Below are 17,806 nucleotides of genomic sequence, written 5' to 3' on the forward strand. Positions count from 1 at the left end.
ACCTGCAATGCCATAACATGCATGGCTATGGACCAAGTGCTGCAAAATAGAAAGAGTTAGGTGTTTGTTTTTGACGGGTGTGGTGTTGATGGGCCAAAGGACCTTTATCTGTGCTGTAGATCTCTGTGACCCTAGGAGCTAAATTGGCTTCTTGTGCATTGCAAAACTCAGTGGCCTTCCGACTGTAGCAGTATACATCAAATGGTGAGATATTGTTGATATTTCCAGGAGGAGTCTGAATAAAATCTGGCACAGAATTGTTGACAACAGTAGTCACTTTGATCACTATTTGGAATGCAATCCTTGTGCTGCTGTGAAGTTAAACTCGTGGCTGCAATAGCTGAGTGTATCAATGAAAGACTGAAGCTGGTTAGACTAAGCATTAAACAGAGAAAGAGTGAAGTTAATACATTACAGTTTTGAGGTGTTCAAAAAATGTTAAAAACCTCTAGAGATGAAACAAAAGTTAATGTCAAACAATTATAGGTCACCATAGGAACAAAACGGTGATAAATGGGAAAGGAATAGAGAAAACTAAAAGGCAGAGTTAGAAGAGAAATAGCAGATATTCAGAATTGTGAACTGAGATGAAGAGACTGGTAATTATCCTGGCAACTGGACTGTTGCTGCCCTTCATTACAGCAGATTCTGCTACTGTCGATTTTGATGAGGCATTCGCCAAGCTCTGTGGTCGTAATTTTGTTATTCAACTAGTGCGTATTTGCAGGAGCAATGCCTTGAGGTCACATCATTCTGCAAATAGTGAGTATTGAAATTTCCTCTACTGATCAGGGTAGAGCAATGATCCTCGACAACTGACCAGTTAAGTGTTTCACTGTTATTAGAATGTGACGTGATTTTATATATCAATACATGAGGAATACAGTGATCTTATTACCTACATTATCAGAATTTAAAATTAGGTTTTATTGTCACTAGTACTCAAGTACAAAAGTACAGGAGTACAGTGAAAAGTGTACATGGTGCCATCTTAGTTAAAAAGTACCTTGTTACAATTCGTGGATACCAAAATAGATTTGCTACAAAAATAGAAAAATCAATAAAAAAGCTAAAAGTTTGACATTACAGTTCTTCACGGTTTAAATTAGCAAAATGAAGAAATATAGTTAAAAGACATTATAGTCCTCAGTCCCCAGTTCTATGCTGGGGGCTTTCCATATGTGGTTTCGCCCTTCTCCACGCTGGGCTGGCCCCAACCAGTAAGCCACTGGCCACCACTGATGACAGGCTGACCACATCAAGCCGCAGCCTGCTGACTACCAGCTGCTCCGCTTCAGGCCCCGGCCCCAGCCCCCAGCCACTCTGCTCCACTCTCAGTCCACTGACTGCTCACCATCCCACTCCACTCTGTGCCCACTGACCGCTGGCTGTCCTGCTCTCCTCCAAGCCTGTTGACCACTAGGAGTCCCGCTCCATTCTGTGTCCGCCAACCGCTAGCCGTCCCATTCTGCTCCAGGCCCACTCGCCGCTGGCCATCCTACTCCACTCTGAGCCCACTGACCACTGGCTGTCCTGCTCTGCGCCAAGCCCACTGACCGCTAGTGATCCCACTCTGCTCCAGGCCTGCTGACTGCTGGCCATCCCATTTTGCTCCAAGTCTGCTGACTATCCTGTTTCAGCTACTGCAATGCAGCAATGCTGTCACTCCCTCTCCCTCTCTCTCTGCACAGTAAGTTAAAAAAGTCTAAAAAATTTTTAAAAAGAACATAAAAAGGCAAAAAAAAGAGAAGCACATGGAAGGGACGGTCCCTGGGCTGAGCCTGGGTTCTATCCCACCATTGTCATCTTGAAGTACAGCGAGGAAATGTCAATCAATGAAGAAATTCAATTTTCTCACACATGTATGAGGGTTAAATTAAAAATAAAATGACTTGAAGTCTTCTTCGTGTAGCACCGTCGATTATTTGAAGGTGACTGAGCTACAGCTTTTCATTTTTATTCTACAAATTAGATTGATCTATTGCAATCACTTGGAAATAAACTAAGTGTTGCATACAATAATGTATGCAACACTTAGTTTATTTCCAAGTGATTACAATGGTTATTCATAATGTCATGAATTAAGATTACGGACTTTATTTATTTTGTCATCATATTATGATTATTTTTCAATTGACCAATTTTCTCTCTATCCATACATCTACTATATATATATATATATACTATATATCTACCGATATCCATTTCAAGCCCACCGACTCCCACAGCTACCTAGAATATACCTCCTCCCACCCACCTTCCTGCAAAATGCCATCCCCTATTTCCTATTCCTTCACCTCCGCCGCATCTGCTCCCAAGATGAGGCATTTCACTCCTGTACATCTCAGATGTCCTCATTCCTCAAAGACAGCAGCATCCTCCCCACAGTGTTCGAGAATGCCCTCGACCGTGTCTCCCGCATTTCCCGCAACTCATCCTTGACACCCCTTCTCCGCAATAACCACCAAAAGAGAATCCCCCTTGACCTCATATACCACCACACCAGCCTCCGGGCAGAACGCATCATCATCCGACAGTTCCGCCATCTATAATCTGACCCCACCACAGATATTTTTCCCTCCCCACCCTTGTCTGTTTTCTGGAGAGACCACCCTCTCCAGGACTCCTTTGTCCACTCCACACTCCCCTCCAACCCCACCACACCTGGCACTTTCCCCTGCAACCGCAGGAAGTGCTACATTTGCCCCCACACCTCCTCCCTCACCCCCATCCCAGGCCCCAAGAAGACTTTCCGCATCAAGCTGATGTTCACCTGCACATCTGCCAATGTGGTATACTGCATCCACTGTACCCGTTGTGGCTTCCTCTACATCGGGGAAACCAAGCGGAGGCTTGGGGACCGCTTTGCAGATCACCTACACTCGATTCTCAATAAACAACTGCACCTCCCAGTCGCGAGCCATTTCAACTCCCCCTCGCATTCCTTAGACAACATGTCCATCGTGGGCCTCCTGCAGTGCCACAACAATGGCACCTGAAGGCTGCAGGAACAGCAGCTCATATTCCACTTGGGAACCCTGCAGCCCAATGGCATCAATATGGATTTCACCAGCTTTAAATTCTCCCCTCCCCACCACTGCGTCCCAAAACCAGCCCAGCTCATACCCTAACCTGTTCTTCCTCTCACCTATCCCCTGCTCCCACCTCAAGCTGCACCTCCATTTCCTACCTACTAACCTGATCCCGCCCCCTTGACCTGTCTGTCCTCCCAGGACTGACCTATCCCCTCCCTACCTCCCCACCTATACTCGCCTCTACAACCTCCATCCCTGCCCCTTTAACTTGTCTATCTCCTCTCCACCTATCTTCTCCTCTATCCATCTTCGATCCGCCTCCCCCTCTCTCCGTCTTTATTTCAGAACCCTCTCCCCATCCCCCTTTTCTGATGAAGGGTCTCGGCCCAAAACATCAGCTTTTGTGCTCGTAAGATGCTGCTTGGCCTGTTGTGTTCATCCAGCTCCACACTTTGTTATCCCAAACACTCTCAGATGGTTTTGACTTTTTAGAGTTCAGCTTCTCAAGGCACATTATCTTCAAAGAAAAAAACAAGTACTTGTACCAAAGCTCTTGACCAGAAAATACTTTCACAACAACACCAAGAGCATGATGGACAATTAAATAATTTAAGAGGCATCAGGCTACGAATAGGAAGGGTTTAGAGGGATATGAGCCAAATGCTGGCAAAAGGACTGAGTCAGATTGGGATGTCTGGGTGGAATAGACAAGTTGGACCAAAGGCTCTCTTTCTGTGCTTTATGACTCTGTGACACATGAGCAAAGAGCAGAAGAGATGTCCTGCATGTGATTAGGTTTATTGACAAATTATTGATGATATTGAAAGAAGTTAGTAAGGATGTGTTAGAGCTACCATCTAGAGCAACACAAAACCTTTTCACTTGCAAGAGATTCCATCAATCCCCTGGTCCAAGGTAGTGACTGATCTATTTAACCTTAATGAAAATGACTTCATCTCAGTCAGTGATTATTTCCCCCAACTGCCAATCATCAGACAGGTAAAAGGAAGTACATCCATGGCAAACACATTTATAGTGATTGGAATGAGGTAGGTCAGGTGCATATTGCAGAAAATTAGTTCCCTGTTGAGGCTGTTAACCTGGTCCAATCAGGGAGCCCTAGCTGACAGACATAAAGAGGAGTGTCAGAAGTTCTGCTCACTCTGTGAGCTGCCTCTGAAAAAATCCTGGGTCAGTGTTATGTATGCTATATGTGTAAATAACAGGTGACTTGGTGATGGAATACCAACCTTCCTAAGGTTATTTCAATGGTGACGAGAGTAGGATTAATGGTGTGACCATACAAAAGCACCTACTAGTTGAAGGCCAACTGGACTTCAAACAGTCTCTACATTGGCTTTGTTTAAACTTTGAGAAGATTTGTAGCTTGGGTTGTAGACTTGCTCATTTGTTTGTAGACATTTAATAACCATGCTAGGTAATGTTGTCATTGTGCCTCTGGTGAACTGTTGGTGTTCTGTCCTGCTTATTATTTATGTGCCTTGGTTTGCTGGGGTTGTTGGCACTACTTCTGGTTCTGCTTTTTAACGGTTTGTATATGGGATCCAGTTCAATGTGTGTTGTTGATTGAGTTCCAGTACAAATGCCAGGCCTCAGGAATTCCCTAGCATGTCTCTGTTTGGCTTGTGCTGTTATGGATGTGTTGACCAGTGAGAATTGGTTATGTCTCTTGGTAGCTAGTTGGTATTCATGTATCCTTATTATCAGTTTCTTATACAAACCACTGACAAACAGTACTGGAAGTAATGCCAACCACCCCAGCAAACTGAGGCATATAAATAAGTGGGTTGACACCAACCCCTCACTGGAGGTGCACTGATGATGTTACCTAGCAAAATGTGACAAAATGTCTGTAATCAAACACACCAGCTTGGCAAGCATCTCTCTATGACTTTACTGGCTTTATATTTTGAAAATGTAGCAAGTGGAGCTTATGTGATATGGGCTATTTTGATGGGAGTGGACACCCTTGGGCTTGGGGAACACCACTTGAGTTAAGGCAATTGCATGTCCTCATGTAGGACATACATTGGACAGAGGGCTCTTGGGTTAGGCCACAGCTGAACCCCAAAGCAAAGTGAAGCCTTGGCTGACCAGCTAAAATTTCTGGAGCAGCCAGGCCAGTAGGTCATTATAGTTGCTGCCAGTATGCAGACTTGAGACAGCAAGAGTGTCTCTAGACCTGACTTGTGTAAGAGAACTCAGAGGCTAATATCTAGCAGAGTATGCATCCTGGAAAGCTCACCTACAGCTGTTTTGGAACAGTTAGTTAAACTGCTTAGTGGCATCCAAATTGGAGCCAGTCAAAATAAATGTTGGGTTAATTGGTCATCCAGTTCTAAAGGAGGTCAGTAACGTGCAGTTGTATCTGTGATTTGTGGAACCAATCTTTACCAAAATTCACCCTGGAGTCCAACCCTTAAGTTTGCATAAACCAGGCTGAGCACCCATGCCAGAGAACCCCTAGAGATTTCAGGGTACAGTTTCCATTCCAATCTGTTACGAGAAGTGATCAGAGATAATGGGAACTGCAGATGCTGGAGAATCCAGGATAACAAAGTGTGAAGCAGGATGAACACAGCAGGCCAAGCAGCATCTCAGGAGCACAAAAGCACTTGAGATGCTGCTTGGCCTGCTGTGTTCATCCAGCTTCACACTTTGTTACGAGAAGTGGCTGGTTCGCTTACCACTAATTGTAGTAAAAGGCTTGGGGCCCCAACTTAATGCAGTGGAATTGCATGAGAAAGATTCAACTTGCTTGGCTCAACATTTTGATTTAACGGCTGCCGGACTGAACGTAGAAGATAGAAAACATAGAACAGTACAACATGGTACAGGCCCTTTGACCCATGATGTAAACATAAGGTCTATCTAACCTCCACCCCTACCTTATACTACTATCAATGATCATGAACTGCTATTTAAATACCTGGAGGCTTTCAGCAAGGTCTAGGGACTCTCATGGGGGCAAGGCCACTGTACATGTTGACAAAGAAGCAATTTCATGATTCTACAAGGCCCACCCACTGCTACATGCCTTACATTTAAACATAGAGGCAGAAATCAGAAGGCTGGAAAGCGAAGGAATCATCAAACCAGAACAATTTGAGGAATGAGCAGCTCCTAACATACCAATTCTGAAGCCCAGTGGGTCAGTTTGCCGTTGTTGGGATTTGAAACAAATGGCAAACTCCTTTTCACAGCTGGATAAATTCCCGATCCCTCGCATAGAAAGTTTATATGCAAAACTGACGGGCATGGGGGTCTGCCCTTCATGAAGCTGGATGTGAGCCATCCATACCTGCAATTGTAATTTGATGGGGATTCACAGAAGTAGGCTACAATGAATACCAATAAGGGTTTGTACCAACATACAAGATTGCCTTTTGGGGTATTGTCAGCCTGTGCCATTTCCCAGCGAACAATGGAGAATATTTCACAAGGTCTACCCCAGGCCACCACTTATCTGGATGACTTGCTGATAGCACGGAAAACCAATAAGGAGCTCTAAAATGTTTCTTCAAACTGGGTGTCTACTTTACGAGGGAAAACTTGCTGTTTCAGGCACCTCCATGTGATTTACTGGGCTACAGAGTCAGCAAGATAAAGTGAGGGTGATCAAAGGTGTCACATCTGCCATGCCTGTACCAGAGCTTAGGTCTTTCCTTGTGTTAGTGAATTATTATGGAAAATTCATACGTAACTTGGCCTCCTTCCTGGCACCCTTACATCTGATATAAGAAAAGGGTCAGCCTTGGAAATGGTCCGTAACCAATATGTAGCCTTTAGGGAAGTGACGAAGCAGCTATCATCGTCTAAGGTGGTGGCACACTCTGATCCCAAGATGTGATGTCTCCCCCTACAGTATCAGGATAGTGTTTGCTCACTGATGGCCCAGCAGACAGGATCGCCCAACAGTTTATGCTTCCTATTCTTTGGCTGATGCCAAGAAAGATATGCCCAGATAGAGAAGGAAGGTTTGGCAGTCATCTTTGGTGTGAGAAAGTTCTACCAATACCTTTACAGCCTTAAATTTGTAATTGTAATGAACCACCAACATCTGCTAGGGTTACTTGAAGAGGACAGAGCTATTCTACCCATAGCTTCAGGTCAAATTTAGCAGTGGGCTCTTCTTATGAGCACATACACGTTGGAACTTTCTGAGGAACGGTCACCGGACCCGAAACATTATCTCTGTTTTCTCTTCCACAGATGCTGCCAGACCTGCTGAGCTTTTCCAGCAACTCTGTTTTTGTTCCTGATTTACAGGATCCACAGTTCTTTTTGTTTTTATTTGGAACACTACTTGGGATGCCAAGTGGCAAATACGGGTGCCTTGAGCTGCCTCCCATAGGTAAATACACCACCAGTGGTGCTGCCACTAGAAAAGTCTTGTTTTAAGCTTTCCAGACAGCGTTTCAGTCACTGCTGACAATATCAAACCATGGACACAAAGTGATTCTATCCTGGCAAACTTAAAACGGCTGGTCGAGATGGGGGAAACAGAAGAACATCACAGCCAGACTTGTAAACTTTCTGATCCTAGTGAGACCAGATCATCAGAGAGGACAGCTTTTATTATGAGGAGCAAGGGTGATTGTCCCGACCAAATGTCACCACCAGAGAATGGTTGACCTCCATTAGGGTCATCCAGGGGTTTCCAAAATGAAGATAGTGCTGTGAAGTTATGTCTGGTGGCCAGGATTGAATGCCAACATAGCCACATTGGTAGGACAGTGCACAGAGTGCCAATAAGGACAAAAATTACCACCAGCAGCTCCCCTGCATTCACGCAAATGACCAAGTTAAACCCTGGACTCGGTTACACATCAACTATAATAAGATAACAAAGTGTGAAGCTGGATAAACACAGCAGGCCAAGCAGCATCTTAGGAGCACAAAAGCTGACGTTTCGGGCCTAGACCCTTCTTCAGAGAGGCCCGAAACGTCAGCTTTTGTGCTCCTAAGATGCTACACATCAACTATGCAGGTTCTTTCATGGGCTTTGTGTTTTTAGTCATTGTGGATGCACATTCAAAGTGATTGGATGGGCATAGAGATCATTTGTCAAACACAGGGATTACAATTAAAAAGTTGCACACATTTTTGCAGTGTGTGGACTCGCAGAGACATTGGTCACAGACAACATGCCATCATTTACAATCAGGGAATTTGAGCATTTTCTGAAGTTGAATGGCATTCAGAGTGCAAAGTCAGCACCATACCATCCATAATCCAATGCCCTAGTGGAAACAGCAATCCAAACTTTGAAGGCAGGCTTAAGGAAACAGACTGCTGTTTCAGTCGATATCAAACTGTCCTGATTCCTGTTTAATTATCAGACTACACCTCATGCAACTACAGGGATAGTTCCAGCAGAGTTGCTAATGGGGAGAAGACTCCACATCAGGTTAAACCTGGTTTTTGCAGACCTGGGGGGCAAGGGTGAAACGTCATCAGGAATGCCAATATTGGACACAAGACTCCTCTAAATGAGAGAGGTAGTTTAATTTAGGAGACAAAGTTTGGTGTAGAGACCAAGGGAATAGCTCAGCATAAGTAAGAGGCAGTCAACGCAAGGACAGGGCCCATGATGTACAACATTCAGGTGGGAGAGATGGTCATGAATAACCATGTGAATCACATGAAAGTTGCAAACTTGCAAACGGGGCAGGAACAAAACATACTTGGCCCCTCAGAAAATTTGGCAAGGCGATCAGAACCAATGGGTTCTCCCCATCCACCTAGTGTCAAAGAAACCTTTGAGGATTTGTCAAAGAAACCTTTGAGGATGAGATGGACACGGCAGCCTTGATGCCCTTACTATCTGGAGAAGGAGATGAATTTCAGCCAAGATATTACAGGCACAAGAAGTGGGTATGGTCCGGTATAGGCTGCCAGTATCCAAGGTATAATTGGAGGAATCGGACATGGTGCAAGAAGCTATAGGAAAAAGAACAAGCCTATGTCCAGGAGTTGGAGGGTTTGGGTTGTACTGATTGGATGAGGTCAGCCAGGTGCACCTCATAGAATACAAGTTCCCTGATCAGGATCAATCAGGAAGTTTTCTGTCTTTGTGTAACAATATAAATCATAATATATACATACTACTTGACTTCACATCAGCATCTTATCTTGCTTTGTATAAGCATAGCTGATCTAAATTGTCACAAAAATTAATGGATACCTTGAACAATTAATCTCCATTATAGGATGCTGAGAGAAGCTAATGCGTTAAACTGAACTAACTGAAAGAAAATGCTTTTGTAATCATCATCTCTATTGTCTAGTAACCACACCAGTAGCTTTAATTTAAAGCTTCTTTGTCTTGGTGTAACAATTGGCAATTCTGCTCTGTGAGTGTTGTCTTTCACGTCACTATGACATATCTGATAGATATTAACTGTATTTATAAACTATCTGTGCTGCCATCCCTGAGGCAGTTGTTTATGTTTGACTCATCAATCTGCTATTTTTGAAGACGTCTTGAACAAAGAACATTGGGATCATTTTAACTTTGGATAAGGGAATAAAATAGGTGATAACAAATTGGTTGCTTACTCCAGACGCAAGACAATTCTACCTTCTATGTTTCAAAAGTAGGTGTGGCGTACAGTGAGTCTTTGGACATTGTTTATATAAGACCTCCATCATTCTTTTCTGAGGGAAATAAATAAGGATAGGCCGTCAGGAATCCACCCTCCCTCCTATTTTTCTGAAAAGGAACAAAGATAGGGTGCACTGAAATATATGTTGCACTGTATGTTCAGGTGAAATAAAGTGTAATAATGTTGAGTGGCAAATATAATCTCAGCCACTTTACACCACTACACACAATTAAAATTACCTTCATTATCGAAGTGTAACTGCAGATGTAGACTTGCAAGTTTCTGAACATTCATATTTTCCTACCTTCCATTTAACTTTGTACTGGATTAAATTGATTGCATTTTATTTAATATATTATCCTGTTTAAAAAGTAAAATTAAATATTTTCAGAAAATGTATTTTCTCTACGCATACAGTTTGCACACTATAGCAATAAGAACAAAGCATGATGAAGAAACATGGCGTCTGTTGAGAGAAACCAGACCTAACATTTCGAGTCCAGTTACCCTCTGTAAGAACAGTTCCAAACCACTTATGGAAGTGACTAGATAGCCTATTAAGTTTAACAGATTCATGAAATTGTTACAATGTAGAAAATGGCCATTCGGTCCATCATTTCTATGCCAGTTCTGCAAATGAGCATTTTAAACCAGTGCCATTCTCCTACCATTTCCCCATAACCCCAAATATTGTTTCTATTTAAATAACCATAAGACCATAGGATGTGGGAGCATAATTAAGTCATTCACCCCTCAGGTATTAGTCTCTCATACGAGTGGAAACATCTCTAAATCCATTCAATATTCTGTAAGGTTCAATCAGGTCCTCCCTCATTCTTCCGAGTTCCATCGAGTACAGATCCAGAGTCTGCAACTACTCCTCATGTGACAAATCTGTCATCCCTAGGATCATTCTTGTATATGTCTTCTGGACCCCCTCCAACGCCAGTACATCGTTCCTCAGATATGGGCCCAAAATTGCTCACAATATTCCAAATGTAGTCTGACCAGAGTCTTATACAGCTTCAGCAGTACATTTCTGCTGTTGTATTCTAGCACTCTTGACGTGAATGCCAATATTTCATTTGCCTTCCTAAATGCCAACTGAACCTGCATGTTAACCTCAAGAGAATCCTGAATTAGGGCTCACAGGTCCCTTTGTGCTTCAGATTTCTGAAGCCTTTCCCCCTTTAGAAAACAGTCTGCATCTCGATTCTTCTTACTAAAATGCATAACCTTGCACTTTCCCACATTGTATTCCATCTGTCACACCTAACCTGTCCAAGGCCTTCTGAAGTCTCCTAGTTCCCTCAACACCACCCTTGCCTCTCTACCTTTGTGCCAATTGCAAACTTAGCAACAATGCCCTTAGTTCCTTTGTCCAGATCATTAACATTTAACATGAATAGTTGTGCTCCCAACATGGACCCCTGTGGAATTCCACTAGTCACTGGCTGCCATCCTGAGAATGGGCCCTCTGTCCCTACTCTCTATCTTCAGCCAGCCTTCTAATACCCTACTGAATGCTTTGATTGAACTTACCCCCACCACACTTACATGCAGTGCATTCCATCCCTAATTACTTTGCTTCTTTTTTATAAATTATTTAAAATTTGTGCCCACTCATTCTTGGTCCTTTTACGAGTGAGAATAGTTTCTCCCTTTCTATTCTGACAAGACTCTTCAGGATTTGAAATCTTCTAGCAAATGTCCTTCAAACCTTTCCCTCTCCGAGGAGAACAGTCCAAAATCTCTATTCTATTTTTATAACTGAAGTTTTGCATTTTTGAACACCTCTTCCATTTATGAAAGCCCAGTCAAAATTTCAGAAAGCCATTGAGTGCTCAATATCTTATCAAAATGAACAGACTTCCATTCATAAACTCACATTAAAGACATTTTATATTTTAATGACCTCTTTGGGTCATCAATTAATTTGAGAATTTAAAACACCACCCATTCCCACCCGCAACACCCTTATTGGATCATTATAGGTCCTGGAAAGAAACCAACCATTAATAATGACATAATAACAACTTCTGGTGTAATATCAAGAAATAGTCATTGTAACTGCTGGAACAGATGTTTTTTGCAAACCCCTTTGTTGCAAGAAGTGCGAGAGATTTCAATAACTCCATCGCTTTTCACTGAAACAGGTAGATTCATTGAAACAATCTTTTTGAAACAAAAGCTGTCCATTTAAATAATTTGACATCTTGAAGGTTCGCATACTTTATCCATGTCTCAAAAATATTCATGTCTTTCATAGATCTGAAGCTTCTACAATGCGAGGTAAAACCTTTACTGAGTCCAAATAACCCTGTTGAGTTCAGGTTTCCTTCATGCATGAGTCATGCTTGGCACCTTTTTCCCTAAACAGGGAAAATGGAATCTTTCAATCTCAGTCCAGCCCATCATGTTGAATGGTTACTGGAGTCTCCACCACTCTGCAAAAATTTTGCCCTAACGGTCCATCTAAGGTGAACATCTAGGTAGTAGCAATCATAACAAAGGAAGCTTGAGATAGTTAAGATACAAACATATGAATTAAATGGTGAAATGCAAAGGAGTTAAAAGCAGTTCCACTTAAATATAATTGCACTGGCCTACAAGCAAAAACTTAATGAATATCATTCATATTGACCGAAGTAAGAACAGGTGACTCTGACATGAATGTTCCACCCAAAAATTATAACATGAAGCTATAATGCTGATACACCAACTGATATTTCAGCCATACATTTTCTTTTTGCAATGTACAACATACCACTGTTTTCTATGTTAAGTTAAATTCAGTTATGAAGATGGGCTAATCAGCACAGTTGTCAATCTCAATTTTCTATATGACAATATTTTTGAAGTGCTGAACCTGAGCAGACACAGAGTGTTATAAAGACCACCCCACTTCCTGAGTCAGAGAGGAGCAGGTTGTGTTTGGATCAGAGAGAAAGGACATCAGTTCAATCTCAACAGTCATGCTGTGTTCACAGCTGGAACTTTGTCTTGTTTCAGATCTCAGGCAGGACTTCGATGGGAATGAAAACATGGAGAAAGCTCAGAGGATGTTTGGCAATGACAGGTTTCAACAGCTTGACTCTTTTTACAGACAGACACCATTTGATGATGACTACATCCAGAATGAGAAAATGCCACCTGGTTTTGATGTAAACAGCTCTCAGATCGAGGGAGAGAGCATGGTGCAACCTGCTTCTCCAATACGCTTCAAGCATCTAAAACCCATGAAAAGAGAGTCTTCAGTTATTGACCAGTGCTGTGTTGGCAGCTGTACTGCGAGGGAAATTGCTGAAACTTGTGACACAATCAAGTAATTATTGCCAACAGTACCTCTGGAGTATTCAATATCCATGGATTAGGGATCAGTCACATTTGAAGTTAAATGGGTAATCTTTATGAATTACACCTCCAGATATGGACTTTAATCTGCTCTCAGCCCATTTTAGGGTATCACGTCAGGGTGGTCAGTAGAAACTGCAGGGTTTTCTATCCATGATGATTGGAAAATTGTACAGAGTTTGATGATCTCTGCCGTGTTCACAGAATGGATGCTGGTAGGGGTTATTCTGTGCTGAGAAAAGCAATTTGCCAAATTTATTCTCTAGTCTGCTAGGAATGGGGAGGTGTGGAATTGCAGTAAGGTTCATATTGTGGACTTGTAGTCATGCTGCAGTAGAAAAGAATAATAAAATCTTGCAACTCTAAGTGTTTCGATATTTTTTCATTTTCATAACAAATTTATTTCTATGAAAATAGCCCACTCATGCATTGCAATGGATCGTACTAAAATTTCTCAGAGATTCTGCATTGGTGAATTCATTCATGGGTTGTTGGCATCACTAATTGGGCCATCGTTTATTACTCATTCCTAATTACCCTCGAAAAGGTGGTGGTGAGCTGCCTTCTTGACCCACAGGAGTCTGTGAGGGGCAGGAACTCTTGCAGTGCCTTTACGTACTGAATCTTGATAGTGACGGATGAAGTGCAATGTCAGAACAATTTCTGGCCTGAAGCGTAAGTTGCAGATGGTGGTGTTCTCATGTATCAACTGCACTTGTCTTTCTGTGCCTTAGAAGTCATGGTTTAGGGGGGGTGCTGTCAGAGGACTCTTGGTGAGATTTGAGGTAAACCTTTAGATAATACAGACTATTGCTATTAAGCACCAATAAGAGACAACCTAATCATTGCCCCTTGACATTCAATGGTGTTACCATCACTGGTAACACAATTCCCCACTATCAACATCTTGGGAGTTATCATTGATCAGAAACTCAACTGGACTCACCAGATAAATGCAGTGACTACACGAGCAGATCAGAGGCTAGGAATACTGTGGTGAGTAACTCACCTCCTGACTCCTGAAAGCCTGTTCACCATCTACAAGGCACAAGTCAGGAGTGTGATGGAATACACTCCACTTGCCTGATGAGTGCAACCCCAAGAAGCTTGACACCATCCAGGGTAAAGCAGCTGACTTGATTGACACTGTATCCACAAGCATCTGTTCCCTCCACCACCAATGCTCAGTCGCAGCAGTGCTGCAGAAATTCACCAAACACACAACTACTTCCATTTAGAAGGACAAGGGCGGCAGATATTTAGGAACACAACCACCTTCAAGTTCCGCACCAAACCACTCACCATCTTGACTTGGAAATATCGTGGTGCTCCTTCACTCTTTCTGGGTCAAAATGCTGGAATTCCTCCCCCTATCGCATTGTAGGTCAACCCACAGCAGGTGGACTGCAGCAATTCAAGAGGACAGCTCATCACCACTTTCTCAAGGGCAACTAGGGACAGGCAATAAATGCTGGCCAGCCATTCTACAAAATGAATTTGAAAAAATGCATTGGTGTGAGGGGCTAAATGTTGTAAGTACTGGAGAGGGGTGCTAATCAAGTGGACTGCTTTGTCCTGGATAGTGTCAAAGTCTCGAGCGTAGTTGAAACTGCATTCATCCAGGCAAACGTGGAGTGTATTTCATCACCTACCTCAGTGACAGAAGATGAGCTCTTTTGATGCAGTATTCCTATCATTGACCTGCTTTTGTAACCAGAGCATTTAAATGGCTTGTCCAATTCAGTCTCTAATCGAAGGTAAAATTTAGGATGTTGATGGATTCAGTGGCAGTAATGGTGTTGAATGGCAAATATAGATGGTTAGATACATAAAATGCCTGCCAATCCTAATCTTAATTGTCACTTATCAGCCCAACCCAGGATATTGTCTGGGTCTTGCTGAATGTGAACATAGACTGCTTCAGTATCTGAGGAGTATTGAATATTGCAAAATCATCAGCGAACATCCCCACTTCTGACCTTATGATGGAGGGAAGATCATTAATGAAACAGCTGATGATAGCTGAGCCAAGGTGGCACAAAGGTGTCCTATACTGTCCAGGGATGAGCAGGCAAGGTGGATTAGCTGTGGCCTTTGATGGGGTTAAGGGGTTAGCGTAGGTGGTTTAGTCTGGATGGGATGCTGTTTGGAGGGTTATTGGAGACTGAAGGGGCCACATGGCCACTGTATGGATTCTATATGATCTTCGTTTGTGTTAGCTATCATTCCAAGCAATGGAAAGCTTTTCCCGATTGCCATTGATTCCACTTATGCTAGGGCTCCTTGATTGCACACTCGGCCAAAAGCTGCCATATTGTGAAGGGTAATCACTCTTACCTGGTGAAAAAGTGCTATTTATCTGGATAGCAAGGAGTAGGGTACAAGTGGGAGGGTCGGGTGCAAAAGGAAGTGGAAAGGAATAGGAAGAGCTAGATAGGTGATAATTGGGATATGAGTGGGTGGAATGAGTTGACTGTGCTGAAAGCAATCCATGTCATGACAGGTACTGGGCTGTTGGGCTTGGTAAAAGACAGGGAAGGAAGTGTTCAGGCTCTAAAATTAATGAAATATCAGTTCTCAAGAGCCTCAGGACATAAAATGTTAACTCTGTTTTCACTCCACAGATGCTGTCAGGCAAGCTACGTTTCTCAGGCAATTACTGTTTTAAATTTTCAGCATCCATAGTTCTTTGTTTTATTATTTGAAGAAAGTCAGCTGCTGTGGCAGCATCTGTGGTGAGAGAAGCAGGATCAATGTTTCGAGTCGGGTATGATTCTTCTTCAGAATAGTAATGTCTGAAGAACAATCACATCAGATTCAAAACATTAACTCTGTTTCTCTCTCCGTGATGCTGCCAAGCCTGCCAAGTTTCTCCAAAATTCACTGAATTTGTTTCAGCTTTCCAGTATTTTGCTCCTTTTTGACTGGTAATTAGTTGACTTGGAATCACCCTGCCTTTTGAGGGGAGGACATACCTGGTCAATTTTCTACATTACCGGTACTTTCCAGTGGTGTAGCTGTAATGGAACATCTTGGTTAGGGGCGCAATTCATTCTGGAACACGTGTCATCCTTAATATTGCCAAAATGTTGTCATAGCATTTGCAGTCTCCAGTGCCTTCACCTGTTTCTTGTAATTATGTGGAGTGAATTGTATTGACAGAAGACTGGTATCTATGATGCTGAGGACCTCAAGACTTACTCATTGTAGGATTCACAGCCTTTGACCTGTTTTTGTAGCCACCGTACTTATATTGCCAGTCCAGTTCAGTTTCTGGTGAATGTGGTAATAGCAGGGATTCAGCAATAGTAATGCCATTGAATATTCAGAGATGATGGCGAATTGCCTTTAGTTAGATGTAATCTGCCTGGCACATGTATGGCTCAGTTATTACTTGCCACTTGTCAGCCCAAATCTTGATATTGTCCAGGCATTACTGCATTTGGAAAAGGACTGATTCCTGTACACTTTGTAGAATGAGGGTTGATCTCGAAGCTGGATGAGAATGATAGATTGGAAGATGTGTTCGGCCATGAGGTTTCAGATTGTGAATGAATATAATACTGCTGCTTCTCTTGGTTCATATCAACAATTAGTAAAGCTTCAGGAATGATTTAAGAATTACATAGATATCAATATACATTGATACAAAATGCTTAAAGTAAGAGAACATTTATAGCGGGGGTTACAGAGGGGAAAACAAGCAAAAGTGTGTGTTGATCTAAAGAAGCAGGTAACATGAATAGTTATTTTAAAAAAGGTCAAGAACGTATGTTTTTAAAAGACTGTTCATGTAGGTAGAGTGATTTAGTGAGGCTATTTCCAGAGCTCAGGAAAGTGAAAATGTGAATTTCATCAGGAAATTTCAGACACTAGAAATGCTCATGGGTCCAGAGACAGAAGATCAAAGTTCGAGCGAGTGTAGGCGTGTGGCTGTAGGTGGTTACAGAGACAGAGAGGGATAATCTATTTCAGTGATTTATACACAAGGATGACAATTTTAAATTAATGATGATGGTGAAAGAGAGACAATGTAAATCGGTCAGAACAGGGCTGACGAATAAATAGGTCTTGTTGAAGGACAGAATATAAACATCAGGGTTTGAAGGAGCTAATCTTCACAAAGAATGAGGAAAGCAAAGTCTCTAAAAGATGGTATTGGATCAGTCAAAAACATCATTAACTGAAACATGGATGGAATTACAATCACATGCACTAAGAATAGAGCAAATGTAGAAAACTTATATAGCTTGACGTAGGTGGATATTGTGATGTATGAGGTCAGAAGTTTAGCTCAGTCAGACATTGAGGTGGTGAATCATCTGCTTCAAGACTGTGGGAGGAAACAGGAGCACCGTGAGGAAACCTGCACAGAGGCGGGGAAAATGTATAAACTCCACACAGTCGCCCACGGGTAGAATCGAACCCCAGTCCCTCGTGCCGTGAGTTAGCAGTGCTAACCACTGAACTGTCATATTAAAAATGCTCTTCCATTTTTTGAGGATGGGTTTTCATTATTTTTATTTCATTCTTTAATTAAGTTTGGTTTAGAACTGTTTTCAGTTGCTTTAGTGGTGGGAGTCCGGGAGGAAGCGTAAGGGCAGCCTGGGAAGGTAAGCTTCCACCCAATAAATTTGGAGTTAATTGATACCTGAAACACTACACGTGTAGTGTCTCCTACCCTTCCACCTCCTCTAACTTAATAATAACGACTAAATGTGATGAGCAGGTAAGCTGTTTGCATTTGATTTGGTAGGTTACTAGTTTTTTTTTCAGTAGTCTGTTTGG

General features: G+C 42.4%; 1 protein-coding gene across 2 annotated transcripts in view; it reads left to right on the forward strand.

Annotated features, from left to right (window-relative positions):
- Positions 1–395: 395 nt before the first annotated feature.
- LOC125451339 (programmed cell death 1 ligand 1-like) overlaps positions 396–17,806 on the forward strand; it is a 61,619-nt gene continuing 44,208 nt past the window's right edge. For both annotated transcript variants that reach the window (XM_059644525.1, XM_059644523.1), the window contains exon 1: positions 396–762. In XM_059644525.1, the coding sequence (XP_059500508.1) occupies positions 588–762 (175 nt within the window). In that variant the 5' untranslated portion in view covers positions 396–587. The remainder of the gene's footprint in view (positions 763–17,806) is intronic.

This window comes from Stegostoma tigrinum, chromosome 3, assembly GCF_030684315.1.
Source record: "Stegostoma tigrinum isolate sSteTig4 chromosome 3, sSteTig4.hap1, whole genome shotgun sequence".
Lineage (NCBI taxonomy): Eukaryota > Metazoa > Chordata > Chondrichthyes > Orectolobiformes > Stegostomatidae > Stegostoma > Stegostoma tigrinum.